Source organism: Tamandua tetradactyla, chromosome 12 (assembly GCF_023851605.1).
Source record: "Tamandua tetradactyla isolate mTamTet1 chromosome 12, mTamTet1.pri, whole genome shotgun sequence".
Lineage (NCBI taxonomy): Eukaryota > Metazoa > Chordata > Mammalia > Pilosa > Myrmecophagidae > Tamandua > Tamandua tetradactyla.
In genome coordinates this window covers 81,210,769-81,229,506 of record NC_135338.1, presented here as the reverse complement: position 1 = coordinate 81,229,506, position 18,738 = coordinate 81,210,769, and the positions used below count along the sequence as shown (strand labels likewise).

Here is an 18,738-nt window from a genome sequence, read left to right as displayed (position 1 = left end):
TTCCTTGAGGCTGATGCTGAGATGCTTTTTGTTTCTTTAAACCAGAAGTGCAGTGAGATCAAGGTCAAGGTTGCCTCCAGTTCTATGCTAATCTGGGTTACTTGGCATCTCATTTGTTTTGGATTTTGTAGGTTTCCTAGTATAGAGTGTGTACTTGCTGTTGTAGGATAGAAAGCATGGTTGTTAAAGGTGCTTAGTAGCTCTTCTAATTGGGATATAAATGTGAAATAATGAGAAACCAAAGATGTGCAAATGAACTCAGAATCTAGACAGACTTCTACTGGCTATAAGGACAGGGATGCTGAGAGCTCGTGCCATGGCAGACCTGGATTCTGAATCCCATTGTTTCCTTCTCAGAGCTGAGTCCTCCTGCCCCTACCCGTGGCATAGTGGGGGGCTGGCCTCCTGTCTGTCCACTCTTCCACTTGGCCTGAGCACTGTCTTTAGAGAGTTGGGGAGGTTCAAAGAGTGACGTGGAACCTTGTGAGATATGCGTTCTGCTCCTCAGAGGGGTGATTTGAACCCTAGTAAGTGAGCTGGCAGCCACAGGTAGTAATGCCTACTACACAGGACCAAGTAGGATGGAAGGAGGAGATGTACCTTTGAGCATACAAAGGAGTGTTTTGGGAGCTAAAACTCAGCCATTTCAGAATGCCCTGAGTGAAACACAAGTGTGAATTTTTAAATGGCCTGGTTATATCTTTGATATTTAGAATACAGTTTATCATAGGAGCCTTTTTAACAAAAGTAATTATGGAAATTGTAGATTTATAGAAAATCATGCAGAAAATGCAGGGTTATTATATAACCCCTTATTATTAACCCTTTGCATTACTGTGGTTCCTTTGTTACAACTGATGAAACATTATTGTTATAATTGTACTATTGATTGCAGTCCATACTTTACTTTAGGGCTCACTGTTTATGTTGTAGAGTTCTTATTTTTTTTAATAGTTGTTATTCTGCTATACCACCAAAAATTTCCCCTTTTAAGCACATTCATAATGTGCTGTTAATTACATTCACAGTGTTGTGCTACCATCACCTTCGTCCATCACCAACACTTTTCCACCACCCCAAATACAAACTCTGTACTAAGTAAGTATTTACTATCCATTCCCTACTCCCACCCTAACCCTGTTCACCTGTATACTAGATTCCGACTATGAATTCACTTCTGATTATTTGATATTAGTGAAGTCATGCAATATTTCTTATTTCACTCAACATGATGTCTTCAAGGTTCATCCATGTTGTTGCATGCATCAGGACTTCATTCCTTTTTATGTCTGAATTTTCCATTGTATGTATATACCATATTTTTGTTTATCCATTCATTGGTTGATGGACACTTAGGTTGCTTCCATCTTTTGACAATTGTAGATCATGCTACTGTGAACATCAGCATGCAAATATGTTTGAGTCACTGCTTTGAATTCTTTTGGGTTTTACTGTATAACTGCTGGGTCATATGGTAGTTCTGTACTTAACTTTGAGAAACCATCAAACTGTGTTCCCTAGAGGCTCACCATTTTGCATTCCCACCAACAGTAAACGAGTGTTCCTGTTTCTGTGCATCCTTTCCAACACTTGTTATTTTCTGTATTTTTAATAGTAGCCATTTTAATGGATGTGAAATGCTATTTCACAAATCATTGGGTTTGCTTTGCATTTCCCTATTGGCTAAAGATGCTGAACATCTTTTCATGTCTGCTAATCTTTTGTTATTTTGGGGGTGGGTGGGGGTGGGGGCTGGTGCATGGTCCAGGAATCAAACCCAAGTCTTCTGCATGGAAGGAAAACATTCTACGATTGAACGACCCGTCTTTTGCTGTTTTTGTTTTTTTTAATAGTCTTTTTAAAACTCCCTGTTAGGGAAGATATTGAACATGTCTTCCTACAAAGGTAGAGAGGAGCGTATAGTGAACCCCTGCCTACCTACCCAGCTTCATGTAATCTTACTTCTAGATGTTGCTCCCCACTGCCTCCTCAAGTTGTAGCACAGACTGCAAATGTTCTCTCCCTTTATCTGGCTCTGGTTTTACTGTGTGGTTCACATGGCTAATTCTAGGGTGGGATATCCATTAAGTCCATCTGTCTTAGTCTTTAGGCAGGATCATCCTGGTCCTTATACTGTAGTGACTAGTATTAAGGACACTCTGCAGTCTTTAAACATAAGTATCGGGACTTTATTTCACATCAGTACCATGTGAGTGCTCAGAAGGCTAACAAGGAATATAAAATGACAGTGGCAAGATAGGATTTTATTTTTAAAAATGTGGTTACCATTCTGAAGGGTGTTAACAAAGAAGATTAATCTACATAATATCTATATTACTTCCAGGGAAGGGGTGATGCTATTGGGGAAGAAGGAAAAACACCTGTGAAGACAGAGAATGCAATAGAAATGGGAAAGGTTAGACATATCAGAACAGAGGGAAAGTTCCAGTCCCCACATGAGCCGCAGGAGACATGTAGACAGTATCATGTTTGCGGGGGAGTTGGTAAGGGGACACAAGGGCCCAGGGGTCCGCTTGGGGTGGGTAGGGAATGAACCAAGCACAATGGATGCTTGCAGTGAGCTGTCAGCCTGAAGGACAGATAGCAGTTCCATCTCTACTGAATAAAATACCTGCTATCCACCATTTTCTTCATTTATTAAAATTGAATGTAATGAAAATGAGCTGCCAGTCTTTACCTTAGAGGGGAATTTTGTGTAAGGGCAGTCTCAGACCCTCCATGGAAGTGTTTTTCTGAAGTACTAAAGGAGCTCACTAAAAATGATTTCAAATATAAACTCATGTTGGGTCGCTTAGGAGTTCAGAGAGATTTTTTTCTGTTTCTGACTGAAAAATGAACATACCACGACAGAACATATGTCAGCATCATTCCTGGTTGGGCAAGAGCCCCATATCCCGGCGCAAAGGTTCCTCATAAAAGACGACAAAAACCCTATAAAGTGGGTATTATCATGGGCCTCATTTGAACCATCAGTTAGCTTTTCCAAGCTTATGATGATTCTGCAGCCAGTGCTCTCACATGGATATGCTATTCTGCCTTCCATAGTTTCTATTTTCATTATTGCACTAAAATATACTATTAACTGGAAAAAAAAAAGGAAAAAAAAAAGGAATTGGTTGCAGCCAGGAGCCTAAGTGAGTCCTTCTGTTCTGCTGCCATCCTTCTAAGTCAGGGAGACAGCCCAAGGGATGGGATGCTGTCGTGCGCCCACCCCTGGCCTCAGAACAGAGCATGGAACGCCTCAGCAGGAGGACTGGGAGGATCCCGTAAACAAGGCCACCCAATGGTGTGCTCCACTCTACCCCAAGTGCACGTAGGCACCCCTGACAAGGAAGTCCCATGGGCCCAGCCTCAAAGCACACATCTGGGTGCCGGCTGCTCTCTGCCTCTCCTCCATCCAGTGTAGTGTGGTGACCTTGCCTATGGAGGAACGTGGTCTGGGGGCTAGTATCTGACCAGGCTGGACTCTCCTGCCCTTGTCGGGAGGGGAAGGTGAGAATGGTGGGGGAGGGGGGCTGGAAATGTTGCCTCTCTCCCTGAGCGGGGCCAGGGAAGTAAGGACAGATAATTGCTTATATAAAATGAAGGGACAGGTGGCCACTGTGTGGGGTGCACTTGGCCTCACCTGCTCTGGCAGACAGGGCTGTATGGCCTTTTTTTATAGGACTGTGGGCACATGATTAATCTGAGCCTGACTCCCTGTCAGTGAAGTTTGTGTGTGACATGAGGAGGAGGGAGTCAGAAGTAAATGCTCTTTAAGTTTGAAGCTTTCTGTAAAAGCCTTGGATATAAGAAGTAGTTAATACTTTGTTCAGGCCAAAGCAATGTGGAACTAGCCAAATGAGGTGAATTTTAAGGAAGTCAGAAGATGCAGAGCCATCTGACATCACCCTTCGACACTGCTCAGGCCTGGACTCTGAGAATGCTGGGCCCTCCCTCTCCTGTCAGATATCCTTTAGGGAAATGTTTCTCACACTCCATTAGAAGCCTCCAGGATGGGACTGTGGGCCCAGCCCAGATCTGTTAGATCAGAACCTCTAGGGCCTGATGATGGAATCTGCCTTTAAAAAACAAAACAAAACAAAGCATGAACCTTTATTTACTTTATGGTTTTGAAGTGTTCATTTGAAGTTTTCCATGATGACTAAGATTTGAATACAGGATTGTAATCATACCCCAGATGAGGCTTCTATATATAAACAATATGGTATAAAAAAAATGAGCTAGGAATGGCATAAAGACAGCATTTGCTTCTAAATCTAAGCTATTCTAGTATTCCCATGAAATTGAGTGTGCAATGGGTTATAGTGGTGGTTTCCAAAAATAGATAAAACTGTTTGATTTTCCCTTTGCCTCCCTGTGTGTGACTTGTAGGAATTCACGGAGAAGGATCCACCTTTAGTACACTGTATGGCCTCCTCCTGTGGGATGTCATCTACATGGATGGGATACCGGACATCTTCAGAAATGCCTACCAGGTAACTGAGGAATGCTGCACCAGGCGTGTGCTTTTAGGAAGCAGACTACTCCACACACCTGGGATAAAGTCCACCTAGGTGCCAGACATCTTCAGGGGCTAGAAACCTGGCTTTTTGTTACCATCTTTTGGATTGTCCATATCTCGTGGTGCTAATTCCATGGTCAGAACACCTTTTAAGTTTAAAATCTGATTAGTAGAATTTCAAATCGAAGTATGTTACGTTTTAAACTTTTTAAGTCCTAATTTACCTTTAATGTTTTATTTCAAACTTTTAGCATCAAGTATATTCACCTCCAGTGTTGACTGAGCTATCCCACCCCAGGTCCTGTGCCAGGGACTTTCCCCTTGCTGTCACAGGGTCCTACTAGGAGGTCTCCTGACTGACTCTTTTTTTTTTTTTTTTAACTTTTTATATTGTATAGCGTAACATATATACAAAGCAAAGAAATAAAAAAGCAATGGTTTTCAAAACACTCTTCAATAGGTGGTTACAGGACAGATCCCAGAGTTTATCAGTGGGTACCATACAGTCCTCTCATACTCTTCCTTCTACTGCTCCAGAATATAGGAGGCTAGAGGGCTTAAATAAAATTTTTTATCATCACAATCGACTTTTTTTCTTTCTTTTTTTGTTAATAATAACATATATACAAAAAAGCTATAAATTTCAAAGCACAGCACCACAATTAGTTGTAGAACATGAACAGACTTTGATATGGGTTATAATTTCACAATTTTAGGTTTTTACCTCTAGCTGCTCTAAAATACTATAGACTAAAAGAGATATCAGTTTTATGATTCAGCATTCATATTCATTTGTTAAGTCCTATCTTCTATGTATATTTCCACCATCACCTTTGATCTTTCTATACCTCTCTTTGGGGTTGATTGGGTTATAGCAGTTCTAAATTTTTGATATTGGAAGGATCTGTCACTAATACGGGGTAGGGAGATGGAACTATCTGATGTTCTGGAGAGGCTGGGCTAGGTTTCAAGACTTATCTGGACCAGGAACCCATCTGGAGGTTGTAGGTTTCTGGAAAGTACTCTAGTGCCAGGAACCCTTGTGGAATCTTATATATTGCCCTAGGTGTTCTTTCGGATTAGCTGGAATGGTCCTGGTTGGGGTTGGCAAGTTATGATAGGTACCAGTGTCTACCTGAAGCTCGCGTAAGAGCAACCTCCAGAGTAGCCTCTCAACTCTATTTGAACTCTCTCTGCTTTATTAATTACACTTCTTTTCCCCCTTTTGGTCAGGATGGAATTGCTGATCCCATGGTGCCAGGTCTGGATTCATCCCTGGGAGTCATTTCCCACATCACCATGGAGACTTTCACCTCTGGATGTCATGTCCCACTAGAGAGGAGGGCAATAATTTCCCTTGCAGAGTCCAGCTTAGAGAGACTGAGGCCACATCTCAGCAACAACGGAGGGCCTCCAGAAGTAAATCTTAGGCATGCCTATAAGCTTCTCCGCTACCTATAAGCTTCACGAGAGTAAGCCTCATGATCAAGGGCATGGCCTATTGATTTGGATATCCGTAAAGTTTAACACAGTATCAGGGTATTCCCTGATGTTAAGGTTTAATAGTTCCATATTCTTTCATCTCTCCCTCAGGGGACTTTGCCAATACTTTTTGATTATCTGCTTAATATACTCTAGGATGTTTCCTGACAGTATAATAATCTATACAGGATTAAAGGACCTCTTTCTTATTCTGTGCTTCCTGTGTTTCAGTTGTTCAGATGAGCTATACAGATGGGTTGAATTAGATTATGCACTACAGAAAATTTCAGTTCCAGATCAAATAAATCTTTCTCCCATTGGTCTCAAAGAGTATGTGTGGTTCTAAAATATAGACACTGTCTTTCTTACCTCTATGTTCTGACGTACTTTAACCCCAACCTGTTCGGCTTTGTTCATATCTCTAAATGTCAGGTTATATATATATAACAGCCTCTCAAAATCCAGAAATAATAATCACCACTCTGGACTTAATATATCTGCTCTAAAAGCTTACAGTTCTGGCCCCTGTTTTCTTATAAACATTTTCTAAAGGTGACCATACCATTGTTGTTTTTGGCTTATTTTGTCTCACCAAATGTCCCACATGTTCATTCACATCGTTGCATGTCTCATGACATTGTTCCTTTTTGTAGCAGCACAACCTTCCTTCATAAGTGTATACCATTGTTTGCCAGTCTGCTTCTCTGTCAGTGCATTCTTCAGCCACCTGCATTCATTGGGCATCATGTAGAGGGCCCAAAGTCCACAGTCCATCAAAATTCTCAATTTTAGATAATTTCATTGTTCCCAAGAGACAGAAAACCAATAAACACACCTTCACCAAATAGGAAATCTAAACCTCCTCTTAACCCTTGTCACTCCCCCCATTATTTACCTCTGATGTTGCTGTGGTAGTGCTGATGGTTTCCTTTTGAACATAGCTCATAGCATGTAATAGCAGTTTTCCCCCTGTACCCTGGACTTAAGCACTCTTTGTACACGAATCATATCTTTGAAGTAATTCTTGCGAGAACTGTTTCATATTTCTAGTGCTAATCAGTGGGACACGTAGGTCTATACAACCCCTTTCCATCTTGTTCCTCTTCAATATGGTAGTATTATAGACCCACTAGAGAACCACCTTCACTCCTATTTATTCCCTTACATTGGAGTTCAACCTCATTAACTAATGGTTCACCCATCTCTAGCTTCTATGTATTTCTAAGTCTCCTTTATTCTATATAATAAGCCTCTGATTATACATTTATGCTGTTCATAAAAGTGGACTCATACAGTATCTATCCTTTTGTGCCTGGTTAATTTTACTTAGCCTTATGTCCTCAAGGCTCATCCATCTTGTCATGTGCTTCAGGACGTCATTTTATCTTACTGCTGCATAATATTCCATTGTATGTATATACCACATTTTGTTGATCCACTCCTCTTTTGATGGGCATTTGGTTTGTTTCCATCTTTTGGCAATTGTGAATAATGCTGCTGTGTGAACATCTGTGTGCAAATTGTGTTGTTGCTTTCAGCTCTTCTGGGTATATGCCAAGAAGTGCTATTGCTGGGTCATAGGGCAACTTGATATTTAGTTTCCTAAGGAAATGCCAGTCTTCCATAGTGGCTGCACCATTATACATTCCCACCAGCAGTGCATAAGTGTCCCAGTTTCTCTACATCCTCTCCAACATTTATAGTCTCTTGTTTGTTTAATAGCATCCATTCTTACAGGTGTGAGGTGGTATCTCATTGTAGTCTTGATCTGCATTTCCCTTACAGCCAGGGAAAATGAACATCTCTTCATGTGCTTTTGAGCCATCTGTATTTGCTCATCAGAAAAATGTCTATTCATGTCTTTAGCCCAATTTATAATTGGATTATTTGTTCTTTTGTTGAGTTGTATGATTTCTTTGTATATACAGGAAATCAAGCCTTTGTCTGATACGTGATTTCCAAATATTTTCTTCCATTGAGTTGGCTGCCTCTTCACCTTTTTGACAAAGTCTTTTGAGGTGCAGAAGCATTTGATTTTGAGGAGTTCCCATTTATCTGTTCTTCCTTTTGTTGTTTGTGCTTTGGGTGTGTAAAGTTTAGGAAGCTACCTCCTATTACTAGGTCTTAAAGATGTTTCCCTACGTTTTCTCCTAGAAGCTTTATGGTACTAGTCTTTTTTTTTTTTTTTTTTTTTTTTGGGAATTTGATCCACTTTGAGTTAATTTTTGTGTAGCGTGTAAGATAGGGCTCCTCTTTCATTCTCTTGACTATTGACATCCATTCTCTGCCCAATTATTGAAAAGACTATTTTGCTCCAGTTCAGAGGATTTGGGGTCCTTGTCAAAAATCAGTTGACCATAGATTTGGTGGGCTATTTCTGCATCCTCAATTTGATTCCATTGGTCAATACTTCTGTCTTTGTGCCAGTACCATGCTGATTTGACCACTCTGGCTTTATAATAGGTTTTAAAGTCAGGGAGTGTTAATGCTCCCCCTTCATTCTTCTTTTTTAGGATACTTTTAGCTATTCAGGGTCTCTTTCCCTTCTAGATGAATTTGGTTGTTAACTTTTTCAAATCATCAAAGTAGGCTGTTGGAATTTTGATTGGTACTATGTTGAATCTCTAGAACAACTTGGGGAGAATTGACATCTTAACTATATTTAGCCTTCCTATCCATGAGCAGGGAATGTCTTTCTCCCTATTTAGATCTTCTTTGATTTCTTTTAGCAATGTTATGTCGTTTTCTGTGTACTAAGTCCTTTACATCGCTAGTTAAGTTCATTCCTAAGTATTTGATTTTTTTAGTTGCTATTTTCAATGGAATTTTTTCCTTAAGTGACTCCTCAGCTAGCTCATGGCTTGTATATAGAAACATTACTGATTTTTGCACATTAATTTTATATCCTGTGACCTTGCTGAATTTATTAGCCCAAGTAACTTTCTGTAGATTTCTCAGGATCTTTGAAGTATAGTATCCTATCATCTGCAAATAATGAGAATTTTACTTCTTCCTTTCCAATTTAGATGCCTTTTATTTCTTTGTCCTGCCTGATTGCTCTAGCTAGAACTTCTAGCACAATGTTGAATAATAGTGGTGACAGTGGACATCCTTGTCTTGTACCTGATCTTAGGGGGAAGACTTTCAGTCTCTCTCCATTGAGTACGATGCTGGCTATTGGTTTTTCATCTATTCCTTTTATCATATTGAGGTAGTTACCTTTTATTCCTATCTTTTGGAGTGCTTTTATCAGAAAAGGATGCTGAATTTTGTTGAATGCTTTTTCAGCATTAATTTAAATGATCATGTGATTTTTTCCTGTTTGATTTGTTAATGTGCTGTATTACATTAATTAATTTTCTTGCATTGAACCATCCTTGCGTTCCTGGTATAAACTCCACTTGGTCATGGTGTAAAATTCTTTTAATGTACTGTTGGATTTGATTTGCTAATATTTTATGGAGAATTTTTACATCTATGTTCATTAGGGAAATTGGCCTATAGTTATCCTTTCTTATAGTATCTTTACCTGGTTTTGGTATTAAAATGATATTAGCTTTATAAAATGAGTTAGGTAGAGTTCCTTTTTCCTCAATTTTTTGTAAAAGCTTGAGCTGGATTGGTGTTAGTCCTTTCTGGAATATTTGACAAAATTCCCCTGTGAAGCTTTATGGCCCTGGGCTTTTCTTTGTAGGAAGATTTTTAATGACTGATTGAATCTCTTTACTTGTGATTGGTTTGTTGAGATCTTCTGTTTCTTCCTGAGTCAGTGTAGCTTGTTTGTGTGTCTCTAGGAATTTGTCCATTTCATCTAAGTTGTCTAGTTTGTTGGTGTATAGTTGTTCATAGTATCCTCTTATGATTTATTTCTTCAGGGTCTGTGGTAATGCATCCCTTCTCATTTCTGATTTTGTTTATTTGCATCCTTTCTCTTTTTTTCTTTCTCAGTCTTGTTAGTGGCCCATTAATTTTATTGATTTTCTCAAGGAACCAACTTTTGGTTTTATTGGTTCTTTCTGTTATTCTTTTGTTCTCCCATTCATTTATCTCTGCTTTAATCTTTGCTATTTTTCTTCTCCTATTTGCTTTGGGGTAAGTTTGCTGTTCTTTCTCAAGTTCCTCTAGGTTTGCTGTTAAGTCCTCAATTTTTGCTTTTTCTTGTTTTTTAATATAGGCATTTAAGGCAATAAATTTCCCTCTCAGCACAGCCTTTATGCATCCCGTAAGTTCTGATAAGTTGTGTTCTCATTTTCATTCATCTCCAGATAGCTCCTGATTTCTCTAGCAATTTCTTCTTTGACCCACTGGTTGTTTAAGAGTGTGTTCTTTAATCTCCATATATTTGTGAATGTTCTAGCTCTTTGGTTATTATTGAGATCCAGCATAATCCCATTGTGATCAGAGAAAGTACTTTTATAAAGACCTGTTTTGTGCCCCAGCATATGATCTATCCTGGAGAATCTTCCATGAGCACTAGAGAAGAATGTATAAGCTTGTGCTTTGGGGTGCAATGACCTATATATGTCTGTTAGGTCTAATTCATTTATCAAGTTATTTAACTTCTCTATTTCCTTGTCGATCTTCTGTTTGGTTGTTCTGTCTATAGAGGAGAGTGGTGTACTCAAGTCTCTTACTATTATTGTTGAAACATCTATCGCTTCCTTCAGTTTTACCAGTGTCTGTCTCATGTACTTTGAAGCTCCTTGTGAGCATAAACATTTATGATTGTTCTTGGTGAATTGACCCTTTAATTAGTTTGTAGTGTCTTTCTTTGTCTCTTATGATGTCTTTACGTTTAAAGTCTATTTTGTCCAATATAAATATAGCTACTCCTGCTTTCTTTTGGTTACAACCTGTGTGTAAAATCTTTTTCCATACTTTCACTTTCAATCTATTTGTATCCTTGTGTCTAAGATGAGTCTCTTGTAAGCAGTATATTGCCGGATTGTGTTTCTTAATTCATCCTGTCAATCTGTATCTTTTAATTTTAAGTTTAGTCCGTCAACATTCAAAGTTATTACTGAAAAGGCATTTCTTGACTCCACCATCTTATCTTTTTTATTTTGTCAGATCTATATATTCTTTTCCCTCTTTCTCTTTGTATTCTTTAAATTACCCTTAGTGGTACTCTTCAATTCTGTGCTCTCCTCCAGACGTCGCTCTCTTGTCTTTTTTTTTTTTTTTTTCAGCCGGCAGAACTTCGTTTAGTATTTCTTTTAGGGCCGGTGTCTTGTTGACAAATTCTTTCAGGACTTCTTTGTCTGTGAAAACTTTAATCTCTCCCTCAACTTTGAAGGACAATTTGGCTGGGTACAGAATTCTTGGCTGGAAGTCTTTCTCTTTCAGGATCTTGAATATATCATACCACTGTCTTCTTGCCTCCAGGACGCTAGTTGAATAGTCTGAAGTCAGTCTTATTTGATTTCCCTTGTATGTAGTAGATTGTTTTTCCTTTGCTGCTTTCAGGATTTTCTGGTTTCTCTTCAAAATTTGACAAACTGATTAGTATGTATGTACCTTGGGGAAGGCTTATTTGGACTTATTCTGTTTGAAGTTCTTTGGGCTTTGACTTGTATATTTATGTCCAGTGTGAGGGTTGGAAATTTTTCCCCCTTTATATCCTCAACTACTCTTCCTAGCCCTTTACTCCTCTCTTCTCCTTCTGGGACACCAATGATTCTTATGTTTGTGCATTTTGTTTTTGTTTTATGTATCATTTCCCTGAGTTCCCATTCAGTTTTTTCCATTGTTTTGCCATTTGCTGTTTTGAGTCTTAAAAGTCAATTATCCTGTCCTCTATATCACTTATTGTTTCTTCAAGTCTGGTGTTGTGTGCCTCTAGTATATTTTTATTTGGTCAACAGAGTCTTTAATGTCTGTGATTTCTGCTATTTTTCTATTTATTCTTTCAAATTCCTCTTTGAGCTTTTCTACTGTCTTCTTGATCTTTTTTTATGTCATTTGCTATCCTACTTACTGTATTAAGTAGAATTTTATGAACATCTTTGATTAGTTGTTCTAATGTCTGTGTCTCCTCTGGTGTTTCAATTTATTTGGTTATTAGGCAGGGTTCTATCTGTCTGCATTGTGATATGCTTTTTGATTTTTTGCTGTCTTCGTCGCACATAAATATCTTGATTGATTTACTTTGGGGATGTTGATTTCTTTCAGTAGTCTAAGGCCTTGTGTTTGTGGAATGGTTGTACAGCAGGGATCAGGGCACAGGATGGAGCATTCAGTACAGTAGTTTGTTTCAGGGCAGGTATGAGTGCAGGTTGGGGATGTTATCCTGATGGTTGGTACATGGGTGCCCAGCGGCCAGGGAGGATGTAGCTGTGCAAGTGCACCAGACTGGGGGGCATAACCCTGATGTGCAGTGGTCTAAGGGACTGGGCCTTTTGTGTGCATGCGAAGAATTGTGGTCCCTGGTTGGCATTACAACTTGGTGGATTGGGGACAGATGAGACCCAGCTGTGCAGCTCAGCACTTGCTCAGAGCTGGGAAGTGAGGCTGAGAGCTGCGCATATGCACAGTTGTAAGACTGCTGTAGAGTACTGCTCCCAGAGCTGAATGACGTGATTGGGGGCCTGTGCACATTCATGGGCCTGGGAGTGCTGTAAAGGGATGCGCTGAGCTTAGGGAGGGCAGGGTGCGGCTGTGCAACACTATGAGCATGGGGGACCAGGTAGGCTAGGTATGGAGGTTAGTGCCCGCAACCTCCATGCGCTGGCAATAGCCTGCAGGGATCAGGGAGGGGGAGGTGGTTCTCAGAAGGTGTGCAGGAGAGGTGGGCTGGGCTGCACTTGCGGTGGGGGTGTGGGGCAAGTATGTGCACTGGGAGCTGGTGAGTAGGGGCAGCTGGAGCACAAGGAATGGGAAAGGGTGATGGGGTTCAGGTGTGTGGGGTGTGGAGTGAGTCATCGGTCACCTGCTACGCTCGTGAGGGTAGGACACCGAAGGAACACAGCCTGGCTTCCTAGTCCTGGACTGTAGTCTGTGCACCCCCACAGGCTCCGCGGTGCCATACCTCCACGCCAGGTTCCAGCTTCCTGCCTCTCAGTTCCTCAGCCTCTGCAACCAGGGCTGCTGCATGTGGTACAGAAGGCTCTCCCAGGTCAACTACACTCCTGAATTGCCTCCTCAGTCGCTCTCCTGTCCCTTCTCTCACTTTTCCATGGAGCAGAGCTAATCTCGAGCTACTCTAGTCGGCCATCTTCTTGGAAGTCCTGACTGACTCTTAAAGCATAACTGAAAAACAAAACAAAAGATAGTATAATAAACTATTCTTATATCAGATCACTTTTTTGTTTAGGATTTTTCTTTGAGGAGCTATTTTATGAAAACATCTAAGATATCTCTGTACCATATAAACTCCTATATATCAGATAACTTTTGACATATCTTTTGAGAAAAAGAAATGTGAATATGTGAATTGAATCAGATTGGCCAGTTTCCAAGCTGTATAAGAATTGAATATTCTGGATTTAATCAGCTCTCTCTGAGCTCAGTCTGAGAGTGCTTGTTTTCCCTGCGGCACAGGCCTTCCCACTGGACTTGTGTACAGACAGCTTCTTTGCAAACAGGGGGCCGGCCCTGGAAGACAGGCTGCAGCTGATGCACAGCGCCCCCACTGACACCCTGCGTGCCTGGGTTGCAGCTGCATGGCAGGCACAGGAAGGCAGAGTGGCTGCCCTGGTCAACTGGGATCGCTTCACCTCTCTTCAGCAAGCACAGGTACGAGGAACTGTCGCCTGTGTGGCCAAATGTACCAGAGACTGGTACCTCCCAATTGCTACTGTTGGGTCTTATTGGCAACTGTAGCAAAATACGTGTATACACACACACACACAAATGTATGTGTATATTTGTATGTGTGTTTATATTTGTATATATATGTGTATATAAGTTATTTACCTGTATATGTATAATACCCCACTCCCTAGCCCAGTTGCCACCACTATTGAAGGGAACATATTAGAGCACACACACAAAAAAACAGTTATGCTTTTGTCATCCCTTACTTAGTAGCTTGCCTCTGCCTTACCTGCAGGTCTCTGTCCCTGTAACAGCCTGGGTCTCTGCAAGTCATCACTGTTAGAATCCAGAGTGCTGGTTCCACATTCCCTCATCCTCAGCTGCATCCTAGTGTTTCCCATACCATTCAAAGTATGGTCCATGGCCAGGAAAACTGATTTCCCCAGAGTTTGCCAGGAAATTTTAGCTAATGGTTTGTTTGTTTGTTTGTTTAGCAAATTACTTTTATTAAGTTACCATTTCAGCCCTTTCATTGGTTTTAAAAAAATAGTTTCAAATAACAAAGTGAGGAGACATAATAAATAGAAAATAGGGATGCAGAGTACTGGAGATGTATCAACCATCTTCATCTGTTGAAGACAAAATGTGACACACAATTTGCATTGTTGAAAGAGCAGCCAAAGTACCTGGGACAGGGTAGCTTAAAGCTCTGGACCACTTACCAAAAAATATAATCACTGTAAATCTGGAAGCTAACCTCACTATAGCACTGAATATTATCACCCATAAGAACAATTTAAAAATATCAAAAGTGCCAGGGGACTTTTACTGACAGTATTTTTAAGTCAAAATTTTAAAATACTTGACAATTACTCAAATAAACTAAGCGACAAGGCAGGCTGTAATACAGGTTACACAGTGTAAATTTAAAAACTTAAATGTGACATGGTTAATATAATACATACTGCGTGAATATCTATCTAAACTAACCTCTTCCAAGTAAAGTGATAATTAAAAGGTTTTAACTTAGTTTCAATTTCTGCTCAGAAAAGTTATGTCAGTATACTAGCAAGTGATGACATCCATTTTTGTAAATGCAGAACATACTGGATTATGCATGATTGAAGAAAATACTCTTATGTACATGTGGCTCCATATTCTGTTTACAAATTTTTAAATGGTACAGGTTTATAATTAAATCTGGGTTTAACAAATACTTGCTGACTTCTAAAAGTTAATGATGAAAGCACTTCCTAAATGTGAACAATCTTAGTTATAAGTAGGTGACACCCATTCTTCTTTCCTTTTATGTGTGGTGATTTTCATGTAGCATTAATTCTCGAGGTACACTGTTTCCAGACCATACAACTTACATGTTCTTCTTTCAGAGGCAGCTACCATCTGCTTTACAACTTCATCAAAAACCAATGTTGCAAGCTGAGAGTATAGAAGTGAATGAAATTCAAAAGAAAAAAAAATCCAAAGTACAAATTCTGGAGTAGCCAGGAAGACGTGGGCTGTAAAACGCCAGTCAGTCTCCCATCTGTACAGGATGCCTTTACCAAATGTTGTTTCACCAAGGTAGAAGCCCTTGTAGAAGCCCAGTTTCTAATCGTGTTTTTCAGTATCCAGATCTCTTTGATATTACATCTGATTTTTTTGTACCAAGGAACAAAATGTGGTATCCATGCCTGATACCACATCATACATTTCCTGCATAGAATATCCTATAATTGTTGTGAATTACTGATGATATATGTAGAACTGAATGATCAAAATAGGAATATTTTTGTTTTCTTTGTGTTTTTTGGTATTTAAAAAAATAAAATAAAAAGATTTAAAAAAAGAAAAAACTATTAAAAAAAGAATATCCTATAATTCTACTCCCTCAATATTTTCTTTTGTTTATTAATGGTACAGCAGTTTTTTTTTGTATGCTGTATAGTGGGGTCACATTTCATTCTTCTTCCTGTTGAGTATCCCGTTATTGCAGTACCATTTGTTGAACTTTTGCTTGTTTGGTTTTTTGGGAAGTGCATGGACCAGGAATCAAACCTGGGTCTCCCAAACGGCAGGTGAGAATTCTACAATTGACCTACCCTTGCATCCCCAGTACAGCAATTTTAAAGAAAGTTCCTTCATATGTATCTCCTTAGGCACAACTGAGGTATGTGGTAGAAGAGTTGTGCTTATCAACATACTACAGGAAGATAAATACCTGATTTTATGCTTAGATTCCTGCATCAGAGTGGAGGCTCTGTTTGCTGCCCCCAACTTTGGACAGCATCCCAAGGCTACCTTCCTTAAGGCCCTTTGACCAATCTGAGCTGCCATGATAGTTTCTCTAGCCAATGACTCTTAAGCCCAGGATGAGATCCACAACAGCATCTGGCTTACTTGAAATACATTTCTGTTTTCTTATCTATCTATCTGTATTGCAGTCGTGATGTATTTCAGGGTATGTGTGACAAGGGCAGAGGCTTACTGTCCCTGTCTTTTGTGTTTAGGATTTGGTTTCCTGTTTGGGGGGCCCCATCCTGAGTGGAGTGTGCAGGCGCCTTGCTAATGACTTTCGACACTGCCGTGGGGGCCTCCCTGACCTGGTGGTGTGGAACTCCCAGAATCATCGCTGTAAGGTCAGTTCAGCCAGAATGGAAAGTCGTAGTTGTAATTTTATAACAACTTCATCAGATGCCACGATTTAGGCATTTCTTACATGGTTGTTGGCAGGATTCAGTTCCTTGTGAGCTACTGGAAAAAAGGGCCTCAGTCTCTCCCTGGCAGTTGGACAGAGGCCTCCCTCAGTGGCTTGCTGCATGAGCTTCTCGGTCGGGCAGCTCGAAAACATGGCACCTTTTTTCACTGGCACAAGTAAGCAAGAAGAGCCAGAAAATGTGAGCAAGATGGAAGTCAGTCTTATAAACGGACCTTGGAAGCGACATCCCATCTCTTCGGCTCTATTCTTGTTGTTAGAAGGAAGTCGTTAGGTCCAGCCCACACTCACAGGGAGGGTGCGTGTGGGAGTTCTTTTAGAATCTGCCAGCCAGTACTGGAGCCATGCTGGGGCAGGCAAGGCAGGCACCCCCCCGAGAGTGAGCTTTCTTAGATAATGCATCTTGCTGCCCCTAAGGAGTAGCTTGTTTTCTTACTGTTGAGTTTTGAGTGTTTTATTTTTTTAATGTAGTCTAGATACGAATCCTTTATCAGATATATATGGTTTACTGATATTTCATCCCAGTCCATGGCTTGTCTTTTTATTTTCTTAATAGTATCCTTGGAAGTAGAAATTTCAAATTTTGATCATGTCTTAACTTCTTTTCTTTTAGGGATCATTAAATACTTTGCAGAAATAGTTGGTTAATTTGAGATCACACAGTTCTCCTCTGCTTTCTTCTCAGAAATGTTTTGTTTTTAGGTTTTACATTTAGTTCTCCGAACAATTTTTAAATAATTCTTGTATATTTTGAGGCATGAATTGAAGTTTATTTTTTCATATATGGATATCCAACTGTTTCAGAACCTCTTGTAGAAAAGACTGTCCTTCCTCCACTGAATTGCCTTTGCATCTTTGACAAAATCAATGATCTATATATGTGTGGGGTTATTGCTGGATGCTTTTGTTCCATTGATATTTATTTATATTACTTAATATACTGTAGCTTCATGTAGTTAGGTAGTTTAAGTCCTCCAACTTTGCTTTCCTTTTACAAAGTTGTTTTGCATTTTTATTTGAATGCAAAATCAGCTTCTCAATTTATAAAACAAAGTCTGCTGAGACTTTAATTGGGATTGCTTTAAATCTGTAGATCAGTTTGGGAAGAATTGATACCTTAACAGTGTTAAACCTTTTGATCAGTGAGCATGGTATATCTGTGTTTATTTAGGATTTTTTAAATTTCTCTCAGCAGTGCTTTTAGCTTTTTGTGTGTAGGTCTTGCAGCTCTTAAAACAATTTCCTATTTTTGATGCTATTAAATGGTATTTTAAAAATTTTGTTTCCAGTTGTTTGCTTCTACTCTATAGAAATATAGTTGATTCTTGCATATTGGTCTTGAATCCTGCAAATCTGATACATTCATTTATTTGTTCTAGGAACTTTTTTTGTATTTTAACCAGATTTTCTACATATAAAAGTTGTCTGCTAATAGTTGTACTTCTTTGTTTCTAATCTTTGATGATGTTTTCCTTATCTGATTGTACTGGTTAGAGCCTCCAGTAAAATGTGAATGATACTTTTGCTGATGCTGGACATCTTTTTGATTATATCCTCTTGATGAATTGACCCTCCTTATCATGAAATGGCCCTCCTTTATTCTGGTAATGTTCCTTTTGTTCAGAAATATAACTACTCCAGCTTGCTTTTGATTAGTGTTAAAATGATACATCTTTTTCTATCCTTTTACTTTTTTAAACCTGCCATCTTGGTACTTGTTTCCTATCTATCGCAGCCCTTCATTTCCCTCCCTTTTGTTTCTTTGTCTGCCTTCTGGATTTTTAAAAATTGTATGTTAATCCTTTTGGTGGCTTGCTATCTGTAAGTGGTGCTTTTTTAGCAGCTTCCTTAATATTTACAGTGGTTGGATAGTGTAAACTTACTATCCATCTTCAAGTGATGTTATACCACTTCACGTATAGTATAGTATAGCATAAAGAACCTTATAACAGTATGCTTTATATAGTTGAATAATTAGAAAAAGTCTTTGTAATACTCATGTAGTTAACCATTGCCAATGGTGGTTATTCCTTTGTATAGATCCAGATTTCCATTCTCCTTCTGCTTGAAGAATTTACCTCTAACATTTCTTGAAGTGACATCTGCTAATTATTTATTTAGGCTTTCAAGTCTTAATTCGCCATTGTTTATGAAAGATACTTTCTCTGGGCAAAGAATTCTATGTTGACAGTATTTTCTTTCAGTACCTAAAAGATGTTGATCTACTGTCTTTTAACTTGCATTGTTTCCAATGCAGAATCTT

At 39.4% G+C, this 18,738-nt stretch overlaps 1 protein-coding gene across 3 annotated transcripts in view; it reads left to right on the top strand.

Annotated features, from left to right (window-relative positions):
• FAN1 (FANCD2 and FANCI associated nuclease 1) overlaps window positions 1-18,738 on the top strand; it is a 53,554-nt gene that overhangs the window by 24,172 nt on the left and 10,644 nt on the right. Inside the window, exons 11-14 of one of the 3 annotated variants that reach the window (XR_013160644.1) lie at window positions 4,396-4,499; window positions 13,547-13,741; window positions 15,151-15,343; window positions 16,270-16,381. Coding sequence is in view for 2 of the 3 variants with exons in the window: in XM_077124004.1 (XP_076980119.1) it covers window positions 4,396-4,499; window positions 13,547-13,741; window positions 16,270-16,398 (428 nt within the window). In the remaining variant the exon portion in view is untranslated. Of the gene's footprint in view, window positions 1-4,395; window positions 4,500-13,546; window positions 13,742-15,150; window positions 15,344-16,269; window positions 16,399-18,738 lie in introns of those variants that run through there. The other 2 variants (XM_077124004.1, XM_077124005.1) reach the window with 2 other exon arrangements.